General features: G+C 38.9%; 1 protein-coding gene across 1 annotated transcript; it reads right to left on the bottom strand.

The window, feature by feature from the left end:
• Nucleotides 1-26834, bottom strand: LOC104932865 (uncharacterized protein C14orf132). Its single transcript, XM_019257292.2, has 2 exons — nt 26157-26834; nt 1-2383 (listed from the first exon to the last, which is right to left on the bottom strand). The coding sequence occupies exons 1-2, from the start codon at nt 26181-26183 to the stop codon at nt 2147-2149; spliced, it is 264 nt and encodes an 87-aa protein (XP_019112837.1). The 5' UTR covers nt 26184-26834; the 3' UTR covers nt 1-2146.

Raw genomic sequence — 26834 nt, forward strand, 5'->3', positions numbered from 1 at the left:
TGCATTCATACAGAAATTTTAATAGCATATGTCTTTACAAAAGGAGCATTGTGTATGTGGTTTACAACATGTCTAAATACAGTATTTCTACCTCAACCATTTAATAAAAATAAGAGGCTTTAAAAGTCCTTCTTTAAACATTGTACAAGAACACTCATAATAACAGAGAATAGACTATAGTGTTTCTGAATGTCTCCTTACATGGGTACAGTTGATACAGTAAGCTAGTATTGTAATCTGCAGTGTATGAACATGTATGTTGTTTACAGGACAGGCTTGTATCTTTTTAAACTAAAGCACACCAATACTATCTTCCAAATCCCAGATGAAATAGAAGTTACTGAAAAAAAGAGTTCTCTCTTTCTATTTCTCTTTCTGTCTAAAAATATAGATCCATTTGTCAAGTAAAGAAAAACCAATAAACAGACATAAAAAAAGCAACTTGCTGACTTTAAATTCACATTTGAAAAAACAAAAGGATTAACATTTTTATCGGTTTCTCTTGTCTTAGCTTGCTGTCTTAAAACATGGCAATAAAACTGTAAGCAAAGCACAAATAATTAGCTAAGTTGAAAGATTCAATGGTTACCAGATGTAATATTTGTGTAAATGCAGTGTTGTGATTGTCTTTATGTGAAAGCAATTATTTAATGCTCACAGAAAAAAAAAGCAAAAATTGTATCTGTGACTGCAGGTTATTGTCTGTGTTGAGTCTCACAATAAAAGCTGTTGTTCCCAATTAGGACGAGAATTAGTTGCCATGGAGACAGCTGCCTCCAGACTCCACAGTAACACAAAACTAATTTACTGAACTGAACTGAACACATTTAGAGGAGCAGCTCCATATATAAAGTTTCTTTTCAAAATAAGGCATCCTTTCCCCACTCACATTAGTATACGTTTATCACAACGTTCACCAGAGATCTGATGGGTGTTCAATGACTTTTGAGCACATACATCTACCACTTTTACATCTGCTTTCACATGTCTGTAATATCAGGAATCTATCATCTGTTGTTGACTAGTTCTGAGGAATAAAAAGTACTTTTACAAGCTGTACTTTAAGAAAATAAATAAACAACTACAAAAATCAGGTGCAGTAAGTAAAGCAGGCTATGTCATCTTGCAATTCAATTTGTGCTTTTTAAACTGTATTTTGTTAACATCTGTAGATAATATCCAAACATAACTGAACAGACCATGACAATACAATTAGATTTCCTAATAATCCCTGGTGAATATTACTGTAGGTATTTGACAATAAGACCATTCATTTCAAAGGGGTTGACTTAGTTTTACAACACACATCTAATTATAAAGTCATTATCAAGTTAGCATTGCGGAAACCATTTTTATTAGGTTAAAAAAATTAGGTTAATGATATTCAGTGTCATATTCTTTGTTTCCTGTGAGTAAAATCGTTAGAAACATACATGGGTGATCAGTGTCCATACAATGTTTCATCCACAAATCAGTCCTCAAATGGGCTCGAACATCCTGAGCCTCACGGCTGCCTGACATGGAAGTATCCCAGGACTTTCTAAATGTTTTAACATTCACTGTCTCTGTTCAGCCGCATAATTAAACAGCACTGCCCTAAATTGCTAAGCAACAATCTTGTGGATGTTTTAGATGGCCCAAATCAACCTGAATCTTAAGCCTCATTTAATCTCCTTTCTCATGTCTGCATTATAAGTGAGGGTGTTGTCTGAGGAGAGACATGAAAACAAACTTAGGCTAAAAAAAAAGAAAAAAAAAAGTTAATTTGATTCTTGCTTGAGAGCACAGGTCTGGGGGCAGTGCAGGTTTCTGTTTTTAACAAACACAAAAGCCTCTTTTCAAACTTGCAGTTGTGGCATCCAAAAAAAGCTCGGTCCAGATAAACACAGCCAACTGTTTCCCTCTGATGAAGAAATATAGTAGTATATATGTCACTGTCTAGTATCACAACTTCAACATCCTTATGGGACCAAACTGATCCAACGGCCAAGTGCGAGGGAGAGAGAGAAACAGAGAGAGGAGAGAGAGATACATAAAGAAAGAGTATGTGTGTCTGTCTACAAATTTGGTCTCACTCTGGGGTCCAGATATCCGGAAAAAGCAGGATGTGTGTGTATGTCTGTGTGTCTTTGTAAGCATATGTTCATCAGAAAGTGCAGGCGTAGACAACACCCACCACCACAATGTTTCCAATGGTGGCGACGATCGCGATCCAGAGCCAGATGGCGTCACTTGACATTGACTGTGACTCTTCCTGCTGGCCGTGTACCGAGGCGGCTGAGGCAGCGGCGTGGACACTGGCCGAAGAGTTGAAGAGTGAGTGCTCGCCACTGTAGTCGTCATTGGGCGATGAGTCCATGAAGGCTCCCGTCATGACTGGGATCTAGGAGAGAAAGTAAGTAGGTTAATGTATGTTTAGATTTTTTGGCATTTCAGGTCAACCTGCTGAAGAAGATAGTGAGAGGAGAAGTGGAGACATTTCATATCAAGCGTTTCATTCTGGCTTTTCCCACTGTCTACTAGGCCAGTACCCACTAAGGACACTGAGGATATGATGTCATGTTTTAGCAACCTAAATGGGAGTTACATACTGAGTATTATTGATCTTCATCTATATTTAAATTTGACAAATTTTGGACTAAGTTATAAATATTAAGTTTGTATCTGTCAGAATGTTATTCCTGGCAGTATGGAGAGAGGTTTGAGAGAGCATTTTAACGTTTATGTTGGGAAAATGGTGAATCCTCAATATATGGGTCAGTAAAATTCATTAAACTGTCATTTTAAGTTTGGTTGAACTTAAAATGTCCCTGCTGACTTAAAAATATAAGTTAATTTATTTTAACTTTAACATTGACAGAAGTTAGTGATTTGCTTTTCATTTCGAGTCAGTCAGTAGCCGCTCCTACAGAACCATTTTGGACCAGAGTTTATACAAACCCAGCATGTGGGGCTGCTATTCATTATTATGAAACTAAATAACCATGACTTACAGTATCTTAACATGTACTGTACTGTATAGGCCTACAAAGCAAGGACCTATTCATCAAGTCTGTTTTCTTTAACATCAGCTATAAAAAATAAAAAAAAGAGGGTGTCTGGAGATTTTAACTCAAAATAAGTCAAAGGACTTCAAGAAGTCTGAAAATAATAAACAGACATTTTAAGTTGAATTACCTTGAAAGTAAGATTGAGGATGTGAGTTTGTGAGGCTGTAAGTTAACTGACATTTGAGCTTGCAGAAAATACAACTGAATATCTAACCAACAAAACAAACAGGAATAAAAAATTTTTTTTTGTGGAATCCACTGGAGGGAGCTTCATGACCTCATGGGTGCTCCTATACACAGACTCATGACCTCAGTACTCTTTCATTTCATTTTGAGGGTTTGCTTGCTAAAAAAGAATTAATCATTTAACCTCGATAACAACAAACATGACATTACATTCATAGTGCAGTGCGTCTAACCTCCAAGAAAAATCTTGCCTTTCCTGACAATCATAGCACGCCAGAATCGCTCTTATTGGTCATGTATTAGTAAGTCTGAGTGCTATATTAAAATAAATGAGAGGTAACTGTATCACGACATCATTAGTAAAAGGTTGCGAGGTTTCCCACACAGACATGCAGAGCCCCACTCTGTTTCACACGCCGCTGGGTGTGTATGTGTGTGTGTCTTTGCATATGTGTGTGTTCAGAAAGTAGTGCTTGATTAACATGGAATGAATATTTCAGATGTGGCAAGTGAAAATGATTTATTGCTTTGGACAATCGGAGCCCTGTGAAGGTTAGCCATTAGAGCAGAAGCAACTGAATGTTCTCGTGTGTGTGTGTTTGTGTGCGAATATTTTTACTTGTGTGTGTGTGTGTGTCTCCATAGCAGGGTATATGATTGGGGAAATGCATGAGAGACCCTCGCTTAGACTGAAAAACAGACTGTGCTAAAGATGTTGAAAAACAATGCTAAAAATACCTCGGAGGGATGTTGAGCGCTCACATACACAGAAATTCTCTCTTGCTTGCTCATTTGCTCACCTTCACTTTTCTCCCTCTCTCCCTCTCTCTCTCTCTCTTATGTACACATGGGCTAATGCACAAAGACGTTAACATACACATAGATACTTCAGGTCTTCCCTCGCACAGGGGAAAACACTGTTTAGAAAGCATTGTGCTGCTCTCTGTTCATTGGCTCCTGGTGGTGAATAATGACATGACACAGCCTGTGGAATGCCTGCTGTTCACATGAGCATGATGGAGGCAGACAGGCATGCATGAAGTCCAGCAACCTGGGTCTCCCTGCCCCCCAACTAAGCCACTGTAACTGCTGATTCCTCCTGCTACAAAACCTCATATGTACCTTTCATCCTTTTTAACATTTCTTTTTTCTGTTATGAGCAGATCTGTAACGGAAAGTGATGCACACGTCACATGTATGTGTTAGGTTGTCGGAAATGATCAGAGAAGAGTGAGAAGAGTAATGTCTGCAGACTGATTCCAAACCACGTAAATACTACAATGGACAATATTTCAATTCCCTTTGAATTTTCTGTATGTTTAAAAATGGTCACCACATCCATACTGCAGCAAAAGGCTGTTTAAAACATCAAAGTAAGTCAATAGTTCTGTCATTTATATGAAAGGAAACATTCAAATATTGTACACAATCAAACATAAATATACATTATATTTTCCATTCCCATATTGTTGAGACTATGTGGACTGCTATTGACGAGAAGCTATTTTTTAATTTTATATTCTTGATTCAGATACCAGTTCATGAACATTTCTATAGGAATACATGATGACAGCATCTGTTTTAGGACAGAAAAAAAATCTGTTTTACATCATCACCTTATAAAATGAATCCTTGAACTCCTAAAATTAATATCCTATCTTAGAAAAAAGAGGAACCGTGCATAAATTTAATAAAAAAAATTTTAAAAAATCAAATATCTAAAAGGTCTTATCTGAGATTGTCATTAACAGATGTTTTATTGCCCATTATTTATTGCTCATATGATGATCCAAGGACTATACTATCAAAAATCTGAGCTGTCTTTTAAGACAGGAACCTTTTTTGTGGTTGATTTTATTTAACAGGCGATGGAGTTCTTTGTTTACATTGTTATGTAAGAAATTATGTTTGTGCTAAACCCAGCATTTTTGGTCTCTGTGAGCTGGGCACCTGTATGTGCATGGTACAAAAATAAAAAATTGAAAAGCTGAAAAAACAGGAATAAAAAAATCCTTAATATTTAACCTACCCTCCAGTTCTGAAGAGAGATGCAATGGACCAACTCCAAGAAGTGTTCCCAGAAATAACCTTTCTCTGACGTGGATGTTGATCTGCATGAGGAACTCAAGCTCAAGCTCCTTTGAAAGAGCTGACTGACCTTTCTCATTGACATGTTGCTGATTTGTTTTATTTATTTTTAAGTCACACCCACTGTGATCTCTTGATTCCACAAAGTTGAAATCCTTATCCTACATTCAAAAGCTGCATCTAGTTTGATCTTAAGTTTAGCCGGACGAGAACTGAAGCTCAACCCTGTCTGCAGTGACTCATTGTCCAGAGGAGTGAGCTGTTTGCATATATGTAGAAGTGTACTGAATAAAATGAAGTGGATACCGGGAGCATGTGTGGAAATGTTTTAGTAGTAAGCCTGGATCTAAATATTTGATTGCCTGAGTTCACTATTTTTTTTATCTATATACATGTAGATATGTGTTTCGGTTACATCTCAGATGTATATCATCGTTCTTGATGATGGATGGATGGATGGATGGATAGAAGACTTGCCCCCAATCCCATGTGGATCGTGCACATGGGGTTAGTACAGCAAGCGGTTGAGCACTAATGGAAAGGAGGGAAATATAGACTTGAAGAAGAAGCATCCCAAAGCATCTGAGCACTTATGTGGGCACTGCAGGTCATCCCCTAAGCATTACTGCCAGTAAAAACCCCATGCTTGTTGACATGAAGCACACGGATGAATGACTTGAGTAATTATATGACTGACCAAAGTTTCCTGGAAACCATACGCATACCATACACACAGCATAACAGTAAACTCGTGACTAAGTGGCCACAACAACCACATCCACATGGAAAGCTTGGTAATTTCAGTAAGTGTGTTAAAATTCACAATAACTTGCTCTTAGGTCTTTTGCATCACATTTCTTCTTCAGTGTGGCAGCTCTGAAGGGCATCAGCTGCACATTTCTGCTTGTTACTCTTCTGCATTACAACCCCATTGTACTGGAGCAGTGGCAGATGTCTCAGCAAAACTATCTGCATGGTGAAATATCAGTAAAGGTAAGTGAAAAACCAAGATTTTTGTAGTTTAGCCATTTAAAACTACCATTTGACCTTTACATTTTCAACTGGAGAATTGTATTCATCAATGTTCAGTTCAGTCAGTGGAGAGAAAGTGCGAGGAGTCCAGGATGTCTTACGCTGAAAGGTTTATTGAAGCTTGGCCAAGGAAATTGGAGGATTTTCAATACACTTGTCATGACATGATGCCGCCTCAATTCTGAAGAAGCTGCCCTCTCTGGCTCGTCTATATAGCCTGCACAATAGTGCCACAAATATTCTATGTCCACACTTCTACGCCGTATACCTACCTGTTGTGTCGAGTGAGGCAGCTCTATCCTTTGACGTCTGTTACCATAGCAATGATCAGAAGGGTGCCGGCTTTCCTAAACACAAGCCTACAGCTGCCCTGTACAGTACTGTGTTTACAGTTCACAGTATGTCAAGGAGAGAAGCCAGTGTTCCCAAAGCTATATAAGATTTAACACTGTCCCCAGTGACCTCAAGACATATGCTTGACCCTGTGAAAACCCCATATGTGGCATGCTAGAATATAAAACCTCACATAAACCCATCAGTATTCTCCATTTCTTAGGTTTGATGTAGTAGAAGATGAGTGAAATACATAGATTACACATAAACTGATCCATTCAATTTTGTGAAATAATCTGTAAAACAACTTCCTTCCATTAACCAACACCAGAGAAATATCCTGACTTGCATATTTCACAACTACTTGACTGTGAGCGATGCCTACACCTGTGCAATACTGCACACAGCAAATACCCCAATCTGTGTTCACGATACAGTGAAGTTCTTTTCATTGGATGACCCCTCTGCTCTCACAGCTTTGATTTATTCGTCGCAGCTGTTCCCAGAGCCGTGCCATCGTAGAAGGATGATCACAGTAATTGTGAAATAGAAAGCACTGTAATTACCTCCTGTGGGATGTCGCAACCAGTAAGTGCTCAGTGAAATGGCTTTGGAACAAACAAGCAAAACCCAAATAAAGGTCTTTGGCTAGTGGTGAAACGAAAACATAGCTAACCGCAGAAGCACTCAAGCATGGCGGTTAAGACGAAATCAGAGAGTACAAGTCGTTTTTTATTTGCTCAAGGATATTATAAGGGCAGTCTTAAATCTAGGTCAATATTTGTGTCCTCATGGAGAACAAACTTGAAGGTGAGAGAATAAACTGTATTGGAGAAAACAAAGCACAGAGGCGGACCCCTGCTGTGCAAAGGAAGGACTTTGTGTGTTCACATAACACGCACAATCAATGAGAACACACAGCTGATGATTTCCTCAACTGTCACAACCATCTTCGCTCTGTTGACTACAGCCCTGTTGTTGATGTCACTGCGGGATTCACATTTGTCTCCAGGTAATGTCTTCTTTGTTTTTTTTATTTTTATCCGACATTGTTTTAAAATCTTATTTCAGCCAAGGTGCAGATCAATGTAGAACATGAAGACACACAAGATTTTTGCCTCTGGATTTATTTGATTTTGATGCGAACAAAACTCACAGCTCTAATTTTAACAATCTTTTTAAAGACGTGTTCTCTCTCCGGGGCAGGTCAAAAAGTTTTACCCCTCACAGTACTACACAGTAGTGTTAATGACGAACAGTTTAGTTGGATCTGTTTAATCATCAGCGCTGTACAGATCCTCTGTTCAGGAATCTTAGATGTATCACTGACTGGAAAATTAACTCATGCACGCTGCAGCATTTTGGAAAAAAAAGATGTATCAAGTATGACAGTATGACATTGTGACAGTGACGATATGAGCACCCTAAAATTGAAGCAGTTAAATGGAATCCAGCCATCACTAATCTTATTATTCACACCTGTATTTTTCCTATTGCGACGTTTCAAAATGTCTTCTATAAAAAAACGGGCCCATCCTGTCCAAACAAGGCTTTTTCTTTTCAGCCGTCTGAAAGCAGTGCACGGTGTCTCACACAGCCGCCGCCGCTGAAACACACACAGAGGTAATTGCACACAGATGTTACTTCTTGTTCTGACGTGCTCGCTGCTCTCTCGCTGCCTCAATGCTCAATCACCAGTCTGCTGCTACAGGTGTGAATCACTTTGCACATTAAAACATCACAGTGATTGGTTAACGCACAAGCTCATTTAGTTCAAACAAACAAACTAACAAAATCAAATAGTTTGTAACCTCACAGCATGGAAATCTGAAGAGATAATAACATCTAAATCGATGTAAGTGTCACATGGATAAGATGGTCTTCTCACAGTGGTGGTGTAAAGAATCACTGTAGATTAGTCGTATATTAATATATTAGATTTAATTCACATGTGGACTCGGGAAAAATAATCAAATTGGATACATACCGCACTAGGCTGTCTCCCTTCCTGCCTGGTGTACAAAAACATGAGCAGTATCCAAAAATCAGTAATGCATATATACATTAATACTGTAGAATCTACAGTATTAGTGTATATATGCATTACTGATTTTTGTCTACAGTGATCTACAGTGTAGATCACTCAATAGAGAGCTTTGACATGTATAAATTATTGTTATTTTGTCATCAATGACAGGTGTGATGTCAAAAATGCTGACACGCTGTGGGATTGTTAGCAGAAAGCAGTGTATGTGCCATGCCATTTGAATTTTATGTGGCATACATCTCACACTCTATTATTGGACTCCATGTATAAATAGGTAGTGATTTCAGACAGACAGTCGTGCACTGTGCAGGATTTCTCTCTTGCAGGGCTGTTTCAGCTCTCAGCTAAACTAGAGCAAACACTGAATCTCCAAAGAACTGAACCAAATTTCCTCTGTAGCTGCTTTCTTATGCCTTATATTAAAACTTAGATGAGGGTTTGTTTAGTTTAGTCTTTGATTTCTTTGCAAAAAGTTGCAGCTGCACAAAGTTTCAACACCTGAAATGACTCAAAGGAGGGATAAGAAATGTCAGTTGTTTGACAGTGTGTCTTATCATAACCTACTGCACATACAATTCAGAACACCACAGATCAGGGAAATAAATAAAATGGGATTACAGTCTCTTACATGTAGCTTGCAGGAAAAAAAGTAGCCACTCCTATATAATAGCTTGTACTTGAAAACAATAGATTTGGTCTGTACCATACTATATACCTCATCTCGTCATAAATCTGGCTGGAGATTTACAGAGGTTTTAAGGAGGCTTGTTCACCCGCACAGACATGGTGAGACCTCTAGTTCCAGGCCTGGTTCCTGCTGGTCAGATTTACAGCTGCGCTTTCATTGATTTTCCTCGTCTCAGCAGCCCAGCAGCATTTTTTAATAAATCTTAGAACTCAGTGGAACAAGTGTAGCCCAAGTGATCCCCGCTTGACACCCTGGTCAGTCTGTCAGCTCTGTGGAAATTGTGTAGCACAGGAGAAAGTTTATTATACGTCTTTGATATAATGAATGATAAATGTCTCACCTTCATTTTTCTTTTCACAGTGCTGTACCTAACCTCAACATGATTGTTGCTCGATGACATATGCTGCTAATTAGTAGTTGTATGATGACTTCAAATTTGAGAAGAAATTAAACTCCAGATGATCACATGGGCAAGAATTTTCTATTGTCCTAGTGCCTGACTCTTGACATGTCTAACACTAGTGTCAGTATCTGCCTGATTCTAGCTCTGTCCGGCACACGAAGGGTTTGGGGTTTATTCTGGAATGGGTGATTATTTTATCACGTGTAGTGTGTCATTGTGGATGACAACCAATACCCCATTTAGGGCACTCTACCACATCCAGACCAAAAGACATGAATTTTTGCCCTCCATATCAAACTCCATGGCATGCACAAGGAATGATGTTATTGGTGCTGCGAGGTGGAACTGAGAAGCAGAGGCGAGGTCACCATTGCCTTTTCTTTACTTTTCAGGCTTTCCCAAACACAAGACAGCCAGCGTCATGCACACAGCAAGTTTGTTTACATTGTTGATTCCTACGTCAGTCCCTAGCATCTCTTTCCCACACGTCATTAAAGATAATAGCACGAGATTATTGGCTGGAGAACAACGTGTAGTTTGTCACGTCTCTTGCCTTTGACAAAGCAAGAATATGTATGTCTCCATAATCATTAAAGCTGACACAGTAACCATTGTAACAGAATAAATATTATGTATTCTGACCCTGGCATAAGTGTCCAAGTCTGTCATCTGTGATTTGTTACTTCCCAGCTGCAAAGACTCAGCTGACAGGGGAATGAAGAAAGAAATCCTAAAAGTAAACATAACAACTGTCGGCAGTGTCTAGAAATGTCCCAGACAAACAGAGACAGAGGTTGAGGAATAAGTGAAACCATTTTGAAGATAAGAGTTTGTCTTTAATCTTGCAGAAGTTGAACTGACTGCAACTGTTTTCTTGCCAAAAACAAGAAATTGAGAAGCTCAAATAGCAAATCTCAAGCTCAAATTTCTAACCTTTTCCATAAGTATTCTATTTTATATCCTCCAATAATATTATGGTGACATTAAGATTGTACTGCTGTACTTCAAGTCATGCTTTATTATTTACACACTTAGTCTAAACCTGTGAGTCTCCAACAAGTCTTCCAAACTCGATTTTCTAGAGTTTGAGTGTTTCAAACAACTACTATAGAGGGGGAAATCATTCAGGATTTTTAACATAAGGTTGCTGAATTAATACATGCACATAAATTGCAAGAGTTATGACATGTAACATTTCTTTTGGTGGCTTCAAAGAAACTATGGTCTATAACTCAACTAACAGGTCAATTAATCATGAAAAAGCTGCTCTCCCTCTGCCAAATCCCTGCACTAAAAGACATCACTGGCATATTTAACCTTGATTCATGAACTCTTCATCTTCATTCTGAGATACTTTTCAAAATCTACAGAAAAATGCTTTTTCACCAAAGCCTGGGGCCATTTATTATTCACAGAAGCAGATATTTTAAATATGCATGAACTGTATTATGTGCAGCATGTGTTTTAAGGTACAGTTTACACCAAAGAACACGTCATGCTAGAGCAACAGAGATTTCTTGCTGTGCAATGTCTGTGCACACCACTTTAAAATCTCCATGCAGAGTCTGCTCATGTATTTTACATTGTGAGCAATTTCAATTAAAACACACCCGATGGAGTCGCATGTTACCTTTTTCATGTTCAGTGGCGGTTGCTAGTTATGATGAGCCCCGGTGGAAATTTTTGACTGAGCCAAGAAACATACAAGCAGTCATGTGAGAAAACAGTAAACAGACTTTATTCATGGCAGAATAAAGTCTGTTCACTGGTCTGTTGCTGATCTGATAATGATCTAATACTGTATCACCGCAGGTATATAACAAAAGAGAATTAACAAAAGAAACCATGTCTTTGGTTATTTTCCATTTTAATCTATATCATTAATAATATTGTAGCCAGGGAGGTGATTGTCATTATCAATAGATGCTTAATTATTTAATTACTTAGTTTTTTGTTGTCAGTTTTATTATCATTTACATTTACATGTCAGGCTGAACATTTGAGTGTTTGTGAGATATTTCTGGAAATTCCAAATAAAAGTTCCCACGAGTTTCTGTTGCTGGTCATTTCTCTAAAAACATGTTTCGTCATTCCTTCTGTGGAAGAGACTAAAATAAAAGGAAAAGATGGAAGTGAGGGGAACATAGATGCATGTTAAGGAAAAATGACCTGTTGCACACAGCAGAAAATACACAGCTGGACTTAATAATAGCTGAATTGCATTAAGGAGAGGTCCTGAGGGTTGAGAGTTCATCAGGAAGAATCAGATCACCTGTGCAGATTACAGATTACCCTATATAAGCTTGAGGCCATCAGGCTCTCTCTGTTTGTCTCCCCTGACTTTCATGCACTTGTTGTATATGGACTTTTTTTGTTCAACTTCCTCTCTAATAAGTGAAATGCATCTATGTAAATGTTTTGATTCGAAAATATTGCATCAGAAGTTGCAAAAAATCTAATCCTTAAGACCAACCTTGTAAACAACCCAGTCTAAATGAACATATCGTGTTTTTTGACAGGCAAAAAAAAAACAAAAAAAAAAAATAGCTTTTTATAATTGAAGATTATTTCAGATTTTCTACTTCAAATGAGTGTTCTTCACCTCACCATGATTAAATATAACAGTATTATTTCTTAAAGTAATTTCATCACCTTGCATGGAAATGATGACTGGAGAGTTGGTGAAAATGAATCTTAGTGTAGCAGATTGTTAAAAAAAAAAGTGTGTGTGAAGATAAAATCAAATCAAACTACAGCTTCTAATCATGTACCTTTTTTTTATAGCATATGTTTTATGTAATCAAATCACAGTCAAATCACTGTCGTTATTAAACCTGATGGGGAGGTTCAGTATCTGGGGAGCTTTTCACAAATTGTGTAAGCTGCCTGAGTGGGAGAAAAAAGATCAATGCACTCTCTGTGCGTCTGTTGCTGGCGTCAGCCTCCCCTACGGCTCCATCCATGCCTGCTCGTTCACTGTGCAATATAGATACATTTCAGGCGTAGCGATGGAAGCCCTTAATTGAATCTCCACTCATGTAAGACTTAGTTCAGAGTGAGGTGCAGCAGGGTCTGGCCCTGCTTTCCACCCACTATTAATACACAGAGCAGGCAGAAACGTCCCCCAATCCACTTTGATCTCTGAAGTGCAAAGCAGACTGCAATGAAATGAAGAAAGGTCTTTCGCCACTATCTAACAGATGACGAGTATCTTTTCCTCAGGGCCACTCTTGCTCTGTGATTTACGGTGCTGCTCTGTTCTGCTATACATTCTGTAGACTATTGCCATTTATAAATAATCAGTAGAGATGATGATCATGACAAATTGTGATGGCTGTGCAAATTACTCCCATGGTCAGCCACTCTGGGGATGAAAAGCTCTGGTGTCTAGCTCAGCTATCGACTAAATCTTTTGTTTTTTTTCTTAAATTTCCACATTTTTACCAATCGAAGATGATTACCTTCATTGATCGCTCAATGGGGATTTTTTTTTTTAACTCAAGTTCTACATGTGAGAGTATAAAGTAAAGATAGGCAGCCATGTAGAGGCACCCTGTGAGCAGTTAGGGCTTCAGTACCTTGCTCAAGGACACCTTGTTAGTGCCCAGGAGGTGAAATGGCACCTCTCCAGCTACTATACTTTGGTCAGTGCTGGACTTGGACTAGCTGCCCATCAGTTCCTAAGCCAAGTCCAGACGGACTGAGCTACTACCAACTTATAGTACAAAAACATTTTTAACAGCATTAAATGCAAGTTTCAGTACAGAGAGATGTTTCCCGTTACAGTTAAGGAAGTAAAGGATGAATATATCAGTGCTTAACAATGCTGGTTGTCATGTTCTCTGTACGCTATTCTCAGCATCTCACTGATTATGCGCTTCCTTTGGTTTGTGATGAAGGAGAAAACTGCTGTTTGAAGGTTCCAATACATTAAGCTCTATTAGCAGGAACACAATGTTGGCAGAGAGCTAAAAGCAAAATTAAAGTACGTCTCCCTCACTTGAAATGTGAATAACCGTACAGAAGTGACAGTGTCTGTAATATTAACAAAAAGGCAGCCTAAGCATTACAGTCCTCTAACCTCAAATTCACCTCATCACTTTTCTCACTTCAAAACCCTACAAGGTTGAGAAGAGATCTGCGCTCTCTTCTAACCCCAACGACGCCTCCAGGTGTCGTGGTTCAGTTTTGGATGCGAGACTGCACCGCTTCATCTCTTTTAGCTCTCTCTGCTCTGACCTTGTCATCACTGGTCTCAAATCTCTTGCCTCCTGGCTCCCGCGAGGCTGCAATGACTTCACAACAGCAGAGTCACTCTTCATCTCATGTAGTCATCTCTCCAAGAAGTAAAACACCTCTTGTCATGCTTTCCTTTTGGAATTAATTCATCTTGACTCATTGCATTTGTTCTAAGATCTCTCTTTACTGTAGCTCTTAATTTCTTTTTCCTCTGACTTTGCTGTAAATTTTCAGTGGTTAAAAGGAAACCCTACGAGGGACTACAGCTGACTCTTGCTCCTTCTTATGGCATGCATGTAATATGAATGATTACAGTTATTGTGAACTGCTCATTTTAACAGCATTTAGACATATGTGCTTACTGTTCTGCTCAGTGCATTGTATTTGAAATAGTTTATTAAATATATAGTTTGGCAAACTTTTTATTAGGTTTTAAAAAGACAAACCTTGGGTTAAACACTGCACAAGCCTTGATTGACTATCTGACCTTTTTAATAGGCCTAAAAAGGTCAGCACTCATTAGGTGTTGGCAAACTTTGTCCACTAACTTTCCTTTATAATGTTATAATTCTGCGTGTGTGGAATATATTACCATAATAAACAAAACCGTAGGTATGAAAATCACTCTTCTGGTCAATCAACCAATGCAGTGTGTGTGTCAACGTTCAGCTAGTGCTGCAGTCCCCTCTGAACCACTACTCTTTATGTCAGATATAAATTAAGCATAACACGTTTGAATTCCTCAGAGCCTTCAGCCTGTATTGTTTTTTTTTTTAACATAAGAGTGCCCTTACAATTATTTTCCCCTTGTACTGTTCCTCTTGTGTAATAGCCTGCTTGCTGCTGTCAAACTGTCAATCACGTGAAGAAACATGATTAATTATCCCCTCCGTTAAAGCGAAGAAGTTGTTCGAAAAGCTGTATCGCACTCCCATACTAATACTAAGCAGGTTTTTAGTATGTATTTCTGTTCACAATGAGTATTCTCAAAAGTCAGTATGCATAATCACATCTGCCCGATTTTCCCACAATACAATGCACAAGCGAGAAAGTAATGGTGAAGCAGCAGTTTTTGGAAAAACACTCACCACCTCCTGCTCTAATTGAACTTATTCTGGTGTGACTCCAAATCAGACCTAATGAAAGCTTTTGTGATGGTAGATTTTTGAATAAATTCAGATCGATTATTTCTCTTTGTCAACACAAGATAAGACTAATAAATTTACAAGACTCAGTTAAGTGCTTGCTGTCAGTCTGAAATTACTGTAGGTCGGTGTGGCCTCATAACGCAAGATGACATTATTCAAACCTGTCAGTGAGTGGATCAGAACTAAAAAGCAATAATGGATGATTGTTGTCCTTAGTATATACTATATACAGTATGTATATGTATGTAGTATTGAATTGGGACTTGAGTTTAAACACTGTTCATTTTTTTATTAACTATTAACTGAGACCAAACGCAAACTCCGTAGCTGGGAAATTAGGCCAACGAAATGAAGTACTAAAAACTGTAATTCTTTGAGCGGCTGATTGAGACAGGCCCCAGAAGTGAGTAAAACTCCATAAGTAGCCATATTAAAATGCCCAACTTCACAGCAGAAATAAACATATTTACAGCCTGGTTCAAAAAAGGGTTTTGGTCTCTATAGCTAATTTCCCTGTTCATGACAACTATATGAGGGGGTGATGATCTACGTCTTTGCCGATATTTAGATTAACCACAACGGAAGAAGCAGTATATACCCAACATGCTGACGGCCAGTCGGAAACCTACGGGTGACGTAACACATGCTCTGTCCATACTCTACACTGTCATTGACTGTCCATTAAAATACTCATCACAACCTACTGGATAACAAATGGGTCTGATGTGAAAACTACTCAAATATTCATTCTAATTGTAATGCGGCACATTCGTGGCATTCGCCAATTTTGTCATTGTTAGAATCGTCTTAGGAATGAGTCATGAACAGAGTCAACTTTGACTTTCCATGACTTTCACACAAGGACATTATTTAGCATCTAACCTCACGTTGAATCATTCCCTCTTTATTTCAGTCACAGCACAGTGCCGCTCTGATGACTATCAACATTTTTTAATTGGTTTGGGTCCTCTAATACCGCTGTGCTGACACTGCTAAACGCGATTGCTTCCTGTTGTGAAATTCTTCTTCTTACTCTTTGAAACTTGCTCACAAACAGGGCGTTCGTTGATTATGCCAATGATGACATACGCACAGCTGCTCGCGCCTCAGGTGCCATGGAACAAGCAACTTACAAGTTTTGTCCTGTTAGGAGTTTTGGGAATTGACGATGAACACTACAAGCAAACCTCAGATTATTATTGCATGAGGCCTATGTTGAAGCCATGATCAACTCCATTGTTTCTATAGTGTGTAGATTGCCATGAGCATAACAACACAAACGATGTTAAACGAAATTGGCATGTCAGTGCTTATACTGGTGTAGCTGCTACAGCTGTATACCGCTGCAGGTTGGCATCAGCATTTATGAATGATTACTGTATGTATTTTCCCTGTGGGAGGAGTTGGGCGAGTGGGGGTGCTATGAATTTGTCACGCGAGTGCCATGTTGGCCTAGTTACGGTGTTTTCAGATAGTGTAACAGTTCAGCAGTGCTCCCTGTCTCTACATGCCCTCAGTCTAGAATTATTATGATTTTTACAGTATGTGCCCGTCCATGTGTGCATGTATGGTATGAGGCATGAGGCAAAGACATGTTTGTTTAGGGTTAATGTGCCAAAACACATGCACACAACAGCTAAATCGTATGTGAATTATTCCTTTTGCAAAGGCAGATTCCTAATTCATCTGATTTTACGCATTTATACATGAAAAAAATCACACTTGCACTTTAAGTTACCGTGTTTTGGACCTTCTGTCCATAAATTACAGCTGTAAATAAATTGATTCCCGTGTCTTTCACACTGAGATGGATATTTATTACAAGAAGCAATGAGGTGGGTGACAGGCACAGAGGCTTGCCTGTTTACAGTTGTGTTTGTGTGTAAACTGAGAACGTCACGTAGAGGCAAACAAGACTCAGGGGTGAAATTAATCAGCTACAGTGTACTTGATTAATAATTGCAGCAATAAACAATATAATTGCTTTTTAAAGGTGCTTTTATGTTTCACACACTGTAATCCTACACTGGCATCAACCCTGTAGAGGCTGCGTAATGCTTACCAGGTGGATACCGAATGGATACGTGACATACAGCGCACACCAGATCATTGTTTCACTACAGGTTGCAACATGGAGAAGCTCAATACTCATTAATGGAGTAACATGCCTGAAATCATGATTAACAAGCTGAAAAGTAGCTCAGGGGTAGAGCAACACAGAGACCGTATATCCATATGCACTGGTGAGATCAAAGCATGGTGAGGACTGAAACTGTGGCAAATACAACAGTATGGTATTTAGCTCAAACACAACACAGCATCTGCAAAGAAAGGCTTGAAGCTGTGAATTGATTCACAACTCCATGTAAGCGTCATAAAAAATTCAGCATTTTAAGAAAAATCTAAGTAAGTGTACTTCTCTACCGCTCATGCATACCAGCGGGCATTCCAAATGATTTCCATAAGTAATACAACCGACTGTACTGTAAGTGCTTGATTCATCATCTGGGCATTAAAGTTGCATGCACCCGAAATGAGAAGGTCACAGTAAGATTTGCTTTATATAAAACATCATCAGAGCTGTGGCGTATAAACCGAGCCTTGGCAAAAATAGCTGCTATAAATCTGGGGATGTAAAATATCAGTAGCTGATTGAAGACAATAGCAGTAGCAGATTGTCATTCAGAATGAGGGAGGGATGCGATTTACATATTGAGGAGTTCATCAGCAGGGAAATTGAAACTAGTCCATTTGTATCTTAAATTATCGGCATATGACACAAATGAGCTATGAGACTGAAGTACAGTAATTGAGTTCTTATAGTGAGGGTGTCACATAATCCCAGATAATTAGATGCTGTGCAGATCGTCATATTGTTCTTGAGTTCTGGTTTAGTAAAGGTACAACCTCAGCTTGTTTGCTGATTGAACAAGCGGAGGGTGTCACTGAAAGAAAGTGAGAAAGGCCTGTGTGCATGCTGTGTCATTAGTTTCAGGGTAGGTTTCTTTGAGTAAACTCAAGGTCAGGCTCAAAGAGTAAGGCCTGTTGAAACGGATCAAATAAAAATCAGGTGTTGCTGCTGGTATTATATTATAGAGGCGTTGTTTTCAAGTCACTAGGGTTTTAAAGCTTGAGGGCAAAACTGACAAACTGAAGAAATTCTGCACGAGGAATTGTGTCGTCTAAAAATAGAAAACAATCTGAAAACTGCTTTCAAATGACGTCAGAGGAATTTCTGTTCAAACCAACAAGAAATCGTTCTTTCCTCGCTTGTTCTTTTTGTACACAAAGCGGTGATTTACTGAAATTGCACCCAGGGATGAAAACCATTTTAACTGACATCTCCTTGCAACCTGGAGAAGCTGTGCAAGAGACTTGCAACACAACACACTTATATGGTTTTATTACTTTATGTTTAGCATGCTAACGATTGCAAAAATGCATAATGATCCTAATAAATTACAGCAGACGTGGTAATGTTTAACTACAAACATAATTCATCACTGCTTCCTACTTTAATAGTGTATAATCAGCTGCTGCCATTCAGCATTTGCCAGCCTTCACCAGAGCAGAGCAGCCACTCATTGTTTAACTCTCATAATTTCTTAGTCTCCTTTTCATCAAACGAACTGATCATGAGCTGAATTTGAATTATATGTATAACTTAATGGCACAAATGCCAGAATGGGGCTATTCATAAGATGAAAAGGCAATATTAATCAAAGTTTCACTCCAAATCAAAGCTCAGATTTATTCATAAACATATCAATAGAAGAGATAAAGCTGCTTAGAAATTATTTCAGGATGGGTTGAGAATAGATTATTTATGTAGGAATATATAATTCATGCTGAATATCAGAGGGACAGTTATATAGGAAGCATCATGCAGTTAGGGGGTTAGGTCTATCAGGGAAAGATGTTATTACTTCATACTTGGCTGTCACAGTCCATTAAGTCTCCCTTTCATTCTCCCCAGGACTTATTTCAATATGCAATCACTCATTTCAGGTGCAACAGCTGCGAGGTGTTTGCCTCTACAATACAAACATGTTGAGATAAGATAGCATGGAGACGCTGGGTTTGGGAAATTACAGTAAGCATTATTTTCATCAATCATTGTAGTCTGTCAACTGTCCCACAGTTTAGTAACTGGTCGATAAACCCTGCCTTTAATTACTGTTGCTGTGGTTGTCAAGATTTCTGTTATTGCAGTGCAGTTATTGTTATTACAGTGATAATGGTGGTTAAAGTAATTTTTCAAAGTGTGGGTCCATTTCAGACAGATGTAGACACAAGCTGGCTTGTTATTTCCAGCCAGCGATTCAATTTTTATAGCTGGAATAACAAAACTTTCTTTTCCCCTTTCCCTCTTTCTCCCTGCCTGGCCAACATGAAATGTACCATTTTTATTTCATATGCATTTACTGATATTGATGCATGACCCAATTACACTACTATCACAACACTTTATCATGTTGCTTCATTATATTTTAATATTTTTACCAACAATCATCTGCAGTACTGTCTCTTTCAGTTTCCCTTTTTCTTTGCATTTATATCATGTTTCTCCCCCTGAGTTTACTAGCTAGATACAAACAGTGGCAACACCAGTCTAGATTTTGCAACCTTGCTTTGCTGTCTGACTTTAAAAAGCTGACTCTTTTTAAAACTCCAAAAAGACATCTTAAAGGTCAGGTGGATTTAGTTGGCTCTATTTACACAATATGGCAGAAATGGAATTTAATCTGTGAAACTATGTTATCATTCGTACATAATCACCTAACGGCCAAATTCCTTCGGATATGAATGCACAATGCACATTGTGTGGCGTGGCCGGCAGAATTAATTGTGGCCTTTCTAGTCAATGTTTCAAACCCCAACGGTCCTGCTGCAATCTGTTTCAGAAGCATCCCAGAAGCAGGTCTCTGTTTGGCTCTGTGGAAAATGTTTGCGCATACTAACGTAGTGGCATCCAGGCAGTGCGGATATTCTATTTATGAACGGAGCTTTTTGTAATGTCGGTATGAATGCCCTAGATTTGGTAGTAATGCTAGTTAGCCAGGCATGCTCACCTTTGCAGCTTATTTTAGAGAAGACAAACTCTGTTGTGATTAAAAAAAATAAGTAAACCACCATCCAAACATTTTATACACAACCTCATATAGACTGCTTCTACTTAAAGCTTGACAGGCCTGCTTAGGTACCATGCCAGTGGACAATCGCTGTTCAGGGGATGGATTTAATAAATTTGGTTACGAGGCTGTTTAGCACCTGCTTCAACAGATTATCAGAGCCAAAAATGGAGAACTGCGATTCCCTGGTGGTTAGCCAATTGTTCCCATTGAGAGCAAAAATATTTCTCACTTAACCAAGAATAGACTCAACCTGGGGCTGCATTTACAGTAACATGACCACCTGCAGCGGCACTGGCTCTACTCTACTATCAGCAACAGCCTGAACACAGACTGCTATTTTTAACAAGTGTTTGGTTTGATTACGGGGTGGATGACATAAAAATCATTCAGCCAAAGCAAACCTCCTACCAAACTGCTGCACATTGTGTTTGTTTTGAATGTTCCTGCCTCCAGTCAGGAACAGATGCTTAACAGAGTCTGCTGGAGTCCAGTTTTCTGTGTTCTCCCAACGTGAAAAACATCCATCAAATGAGGGTAAACTACAGAGTGGTCCTGCTGTAAAGAGTCTGACTTTAACCTTCAACCCAGCAGTGAAAATCCTCTATTAATCAAGCATCTTCATAACTTTAAGTTTTTTTTATGTATGACTGTTTTCTGAATGCTACTGTCTGTGAGTACACACAGAAACGCACACAAAAACAATTTACGCTCATTGTGGTTTGATTGATATCTGAACAATGACAGAATATACATATGAGAGGATAAAATGTGCAGATAAACAAAGTATGAACAACACTGAAATGAAAAGTCTTCAGTTCCTTAAACACCTCTTCCGGGAACGCTGCTGAAAATGCAGCCTTACAAAGACATTCACCTGCTTTCCATCTGTTTAAATCATTGATTTTTCTTGTAAGTATAGCTCCTTCTAATTGGTTTAACGTGATTGTTATTTTTACCTGTTTACAACGCTGCAGGGTCATAAAAGTGGAAGGAGGCTGAGAATTGGGGCTGTTGCAAGGTTTCACTATCTCAAGACTACAGCTTTCATATAAAACCAATTGCTGAAAAAGCAGACAAAAGACCAGAGGGGAAATGAAGTATTAGAGATGAAAAGGCTTGGTTTGCCGTTATTACTCTCCAAATAAACCTCCACCATAGAGACCTTGAGAATTATTTTTTAAAAGGGACAGTCTGGGTGTGAGGAATGCACAGTGAGATAACATGATTATGTAATTGAATTTTTTATGCAATCGAGAACAAAGATCGTCTTGATATAGGCCTTGTGGCGTCTGCTATTTCGGAAAATATGTTTAATAGGAGAATAATCTCATCTGAACTATTCAACTTGCATATCTGCATATCGGCAGGAAAAGTAATGCACAAACAAGTCTTCTTGCTATCTCTCCTCCTCTCCGTTCTCCCATCTTATGCCACTAAAATCACAGTTAATCTGGTCCAACCTTTTTCTTTTGACCTTAAAATCGAAGAGGCAATTTAGCAAAAATCTCCTCTGTTTACATCGACTTCTTGGCAGTTATTATATTGTCCTATCATTTGGCACCGATGTTACATCAAAGTCCATATGCCTGATCTGTCTGATCGTGCTCTGGGTGCTGTGGGTAAAGACAGACGACTCTGTTTGCATTGAGGCTGTCAACCAACTCCCTCCATCCTCATCCTTTCACTCTCATTTGTCCTTGCTAACACAAGCTGAGATGGACAACCCTGTCAGGTAGAATGACTCAGAGCCACAGCTTCACTGAATAAGTAATTGAGTAATGAGAAATGCTGATGGCCTGTCATAAGATGACAAAACATCTCAAGTGAAAATATGGAAGCCGACCTAAAGGGTCTCATTGTCCAGACGTAATTAATGGAAAGGAAAGGAAGTACATAGAGGTTTTTTGCCTGGAGCACATTTTAAAGGAAGGTCTACGCATGCATGCAAATCTGTACATGAGAGAATAAGTAAAAGGCCAAGACCGGTGGGTCACTGTAGATGGAACCTTCAGGATTTTGCTGCCATGTGTGGCAGATGTGTCAGCTGAACCAGTTGGCAAAATGCCTAGGCTGGCTCTGGAGACTGTCTGCAACACGTCAGACTTGACCTCAACATCAGTTAGCAACCAGAGAAGACACTGAGCTCATTTCTTATGCCTAAACATCTGCCATTTCAACAGTGACATCATGCACAAGGAAAGATCCCAATAGTTGGTCTGGAAAAAGATTTATAAGTGTGTGCAAGTTAAAATAAATCTTAATATCCATATGTAAGGATTTAAAGAGGTTAAATGAAACATTTCTCAGTTCACTATTAGAAATGCTAAAGAACAAATCGCCTCATTGCCCTCAGATTAGTATTCAAAAGCTTCTCTGTGATTGTCACCTATTAATCCGTGTTTTGCAATGCTTGAGGATGCCACCACTTTCAACCTAATGAAGTATGGCCTTTTTCATTTCAAGCCAGTGAGGCATCGCTGCCAAATGCAAATCATCCACCAAACACAAAAGCGCGCACATTGTTCTGCAGAGAGCTATTTAGCATGTTGCTGCGATCGTACAAACCCATTTTAACAAAACGAACGGTGACAAATGCAGCCAAACAATGGCCAATTATGTTACCAGTCTGAAGTATAATGGTGTACACATGATGCATTGTCTTGGAAGATGTTTTTCCGTAGCGTAGTTTCTTATAGATGTATACCAGTAATGAGTTTAATGTGTTCTCTTCAAATACACTGCAGCAATAACAACCAGTACACTCCCACCCTCCTACTGTACCAAACTACTCATTCGTCACCCTCTGCTACAGGGAGAAAATCAGTAAGCAATTCCTGAGTTGGAGTTCTTTAAAAAACTTTCTCTGTCTTTAGGAGCGAACAGTTATGGCAGCATCCGTCATCTTTTAGAGACAAAGTGATGGCAAAGGCCCAGTGATTTGCAGGCTGCAGAGCTACACTGAGATGAATGGGCAAAAAATCATCCATTGTGAAGTCAATCTTCAAAACTCTAGGGACATTTGCCTGACTTCATTCACAGTCGCCATTACAGAGTGACTCAGAGCACTCGAATGAATTGCACCTCCAGTATAATTAGCCATTAGCTGTCTGAAAGACCTGCATTCTTGATAAGGTATAAGGATGCTAGGGGGGGAAATGGTAAACTGGAAGAGCAGCAAAAAGCATGAGGGCATGGGGTCATGGGGAGCTGGAAACAAACCAGACCCTCATTCAACCCAGATGGTTGTCCTCTTCAGAAAACTGTTCACATTATTCTGCCATCTGCAGTTGGTTTCAATTGCTTTCAGTTGCTTTGGCAACCACGACTAGTAGCAACTTTAAATCCACCATTTTGTCACATCTGTACCTCACTAAGCATTTGCAAGAATCATTTATCTTATCTCCAAATTCCCTTTGTTTTGTAATTTAGTAGGATTTGTTTTGCCAAAATAGCCAACGTTCTATGGATAATATTTTAAGTAACTGTTCATTTTCTGTTGGGCTGGCATCCTGATGGACCAGGTTTTTGCAAATATATTTTTTTATAAAACTCCTGTGTAATATTTTGTCTTAATTTAATGTTGAAAAAGTAAAGTATAACTTCTTACCTATTTAACAGAATATTGTTTAAACCACTGACTTTAGCTGTGTCTTTACCAGAGATTGCAAATAGACTTATTGTGAGTCAGATACACCCTTAACTTCGTCCTGTTAACACCGAGCACTGCTGAATTTTGGAGGTTATTAGATAGGTTATTAGTCAGCTAAATCAACATAAATATTGTCAACACATCCTGGACAGTAAAGTCTTAAGCAAAGCAGTCGGGGTGGAAATACGCCTGGCTAGACTGTGTATTTTACTCTGACCACCTTTACTCTTGTATTTGGGCTCACAAATCATACTGTGAAGTATTTCTTATCACAAGTTAATACTTTCTTATCAAGGATTCAAAACGCTAACAGAGATTTTTTTATTTTTTTTTCCCCACCAACTGCAGGGTGTGAGGGTGAGCATGCTGTTTGGTACTAGTGAGACAATGAAATATGATCCATGAAGTCCAGTTTGACTAATGTGTTTCAAGTCTTACCAGATTCCAAAACACTGAACATTGATTTGTGGTACTCAGGTGGAATTTTGACTGGACTTGGAAACTCTGAAACAGAACTCTGGAAAGTTATCACAGCAGCAACTATTTTATCTCCGGGCATGGCGAAACACAAATAAGGGGTGAACAGGGCATTCTTCTCTGATGATAGTGAACTGAACATAATTGGGTTTTGGACTGTTGGCTGGACTAAAGACAAATGAAACATCGCCATCAGATCTGAGCACCTTCACAGCTTTATTTTATAGACTACTAGACAATTAATCCTAAAAATGATATGTATTTCTACCAAATTAAATACATTGTGTCGAACTTTTACTGACAATAGGCCTACATTGTTTGTGGAACAATGTAGCATTAGTCAGCCTATACATTTGTGAATTAATTTTCTCATTTACCGCACTAATACATTTGGACAACACATTTCGTCTAACTTGTGCTAATGGTATTTTTTCTGACTTGTGATCATTAACTGTGTTCAATACTGTTTACCATTTCAAAGTTGCTTGCATCAAAGACTTCAAAGGCCTCCTTGTGTTTCACCTTTACTGTGAATGTGTACCACACAGCTTTCTGCATGTGGTGCTATGCATTTACCCACATGATCATGGTAGAAGAAACACTGGCACCAAAGTCCCCAGCTGCAGCTGAGTGGTTTCAACTCTGTGGTATTCAACTATTCCCAGTTGTGAATATGAGTAACTGACTGCCCACAGAAACTCCTTAAGGCTGACAGTATCTGCCTCCTTCACTGTGCTGCTGTCAGCTGCTGTAATCCTGGTTCCTGTGCACAGCTGCCAAAGTTTCCAGAGACACAAGATCAAAATAAGTCCTTGAATGCATCGTGTTGCCATATTATAAATTATTAGACTGGTTTTGACCATTTTAACTCACTAAAACTTTGCACAGTGATGGAATGAATCATGCTTTGATGTTATTACTCCACCTCTATTTCAATCAGGTCATATTGAACAAAAAAAAAAAAAAAAAAGTATCCTCAGATGGCTTCACGCGCTGATGCGTTTCTATTTAGGGGTCTGATTTAAAAAGATCTAAGAGCATTTGGGATAGTCTGGCCCACAACAACAGCTATTGGCAGCAAAGATAACTCTCCAAACCATTTAATAGGAGATGCACAGGAAATGGCAAAGTAGATGGCACCAGACAAACCGTAAGCAGCCAGACACTGAGCGAGGGGGGTGGGTGGAAGGGTAGTCTGCTCCAGTCAGCTCCTAATGAAAACAAACCTCATGTCCAGAACAGATGCACAGTAATACATGTTCTATATAAAGCCAAAATCAGTGGGCCTATTCCAAAGTATTCAAAGCTGCTGCTAGAAATAAAATAAAAATGAAATGTAATAAGTAGAAGTTGTATTCTTTTTGTCTGTCATTCATCGCATGTCAAAGTCATGCATCAACTCTGAAGTTTGAAAGGATAACTGCATCAAAACTAATGTTGCCATACTGTAAACAGAGGATACATATCACACAACAACACAGTTTGTTCTTTTAGCAATATTATGGTTTTCTAGTTAAGAAAAACAACGTATTATTTTTTTGATTATTAGTGTTCAGATATATTCAAAAATGATGCTGATGAACTTGTTGACCGGCCACGCCCATGAAATCAATAGACAAACGGAGCAAAAAGTTCAGACGAGTCAAACATCTTCGGACAAACAGGAGGAGAAACGTCTCACCTGCGCAGCCATGAATGACAGATCCATACTGTTGCTGCGTTCAAACCAACGCACTCAGTGAAAGATGCAAACGTGCGTTGTTTTTTCTCTTATTCCCCGATAGAGCATTTGCCTTCCTCCTCTTCTTCTTTTTCTTCTTCTTTTTTCTTTTTTTTTTAACTCTGGATCCACGGGCTTTGCAAGTTGACGGACTTCACGTGAGAAGCATGTCGAAGATGGAGAATCAAATTTTTTTTTTTTTTTTTTTTTTGGTGTTCGTTTGTTTTTGTTTTTAAAGGAGGAAGAGGAGGAAATGAGGGGGATGTAACAAGAGAGCAGGGACAGACGCTGAGCAGACGGAGAGATGGAGAGATGTGGATGCGAGAGGCGGCATGAGAGTGAGAGAGAGAGGCGGAGGAGGAGGCGGTGGAGCTGGACTGTCACATAAGGATGGGGGTGCAAGTCTCTCTCTATCCATCTCTCCGTCTCTCTTTCTTTCCGTGCCCTCCCTTTGTTTGCATTTTTCTCTCTGCTTCTTTGTGTCTTATTCGCTTGTCAGTCTTTTTTTTTTCCCCTATACAACTATCGTATTGAAATTTGCACTATATGTGGAGGTGCATGTTGTGTAAATTGATGCTGTGTACACCTCTGTCCATGTTCTCCTGCCTATTTTTGATCTGAGGCTGTTTTTTTTTTTTC

This window comes from Larimichthys crocea, chromosome XXIV (genome assembly GCF_000972845.2).
Source record: "Larimichthys crocea isolate SSNF chromosome XXIV, L_crocea_2.0, whole genome shotgun sequence".
NCBI lineage: Eukaryota > Metazoa > Chordata > Actinopteri > Sciaenidae > Larimichthys > Larimichthys crocea.

Excerpts from the sequence above, each read along its gene's own strand:
- LOC104932865 (XM_019257292.2), bottom strand. The coding sequence starts at position 26,183 with ATGGATCTGTCATTCATGGCTGCGCAG. Across the intron at positions 2,384-26,156 it reads TGTCATTCATGGCTGCGCAG|ATCCCAGTCATGACGGGAGC; the intron begins GTGAGACGTTTC and ends TTTCTCTCCTAG.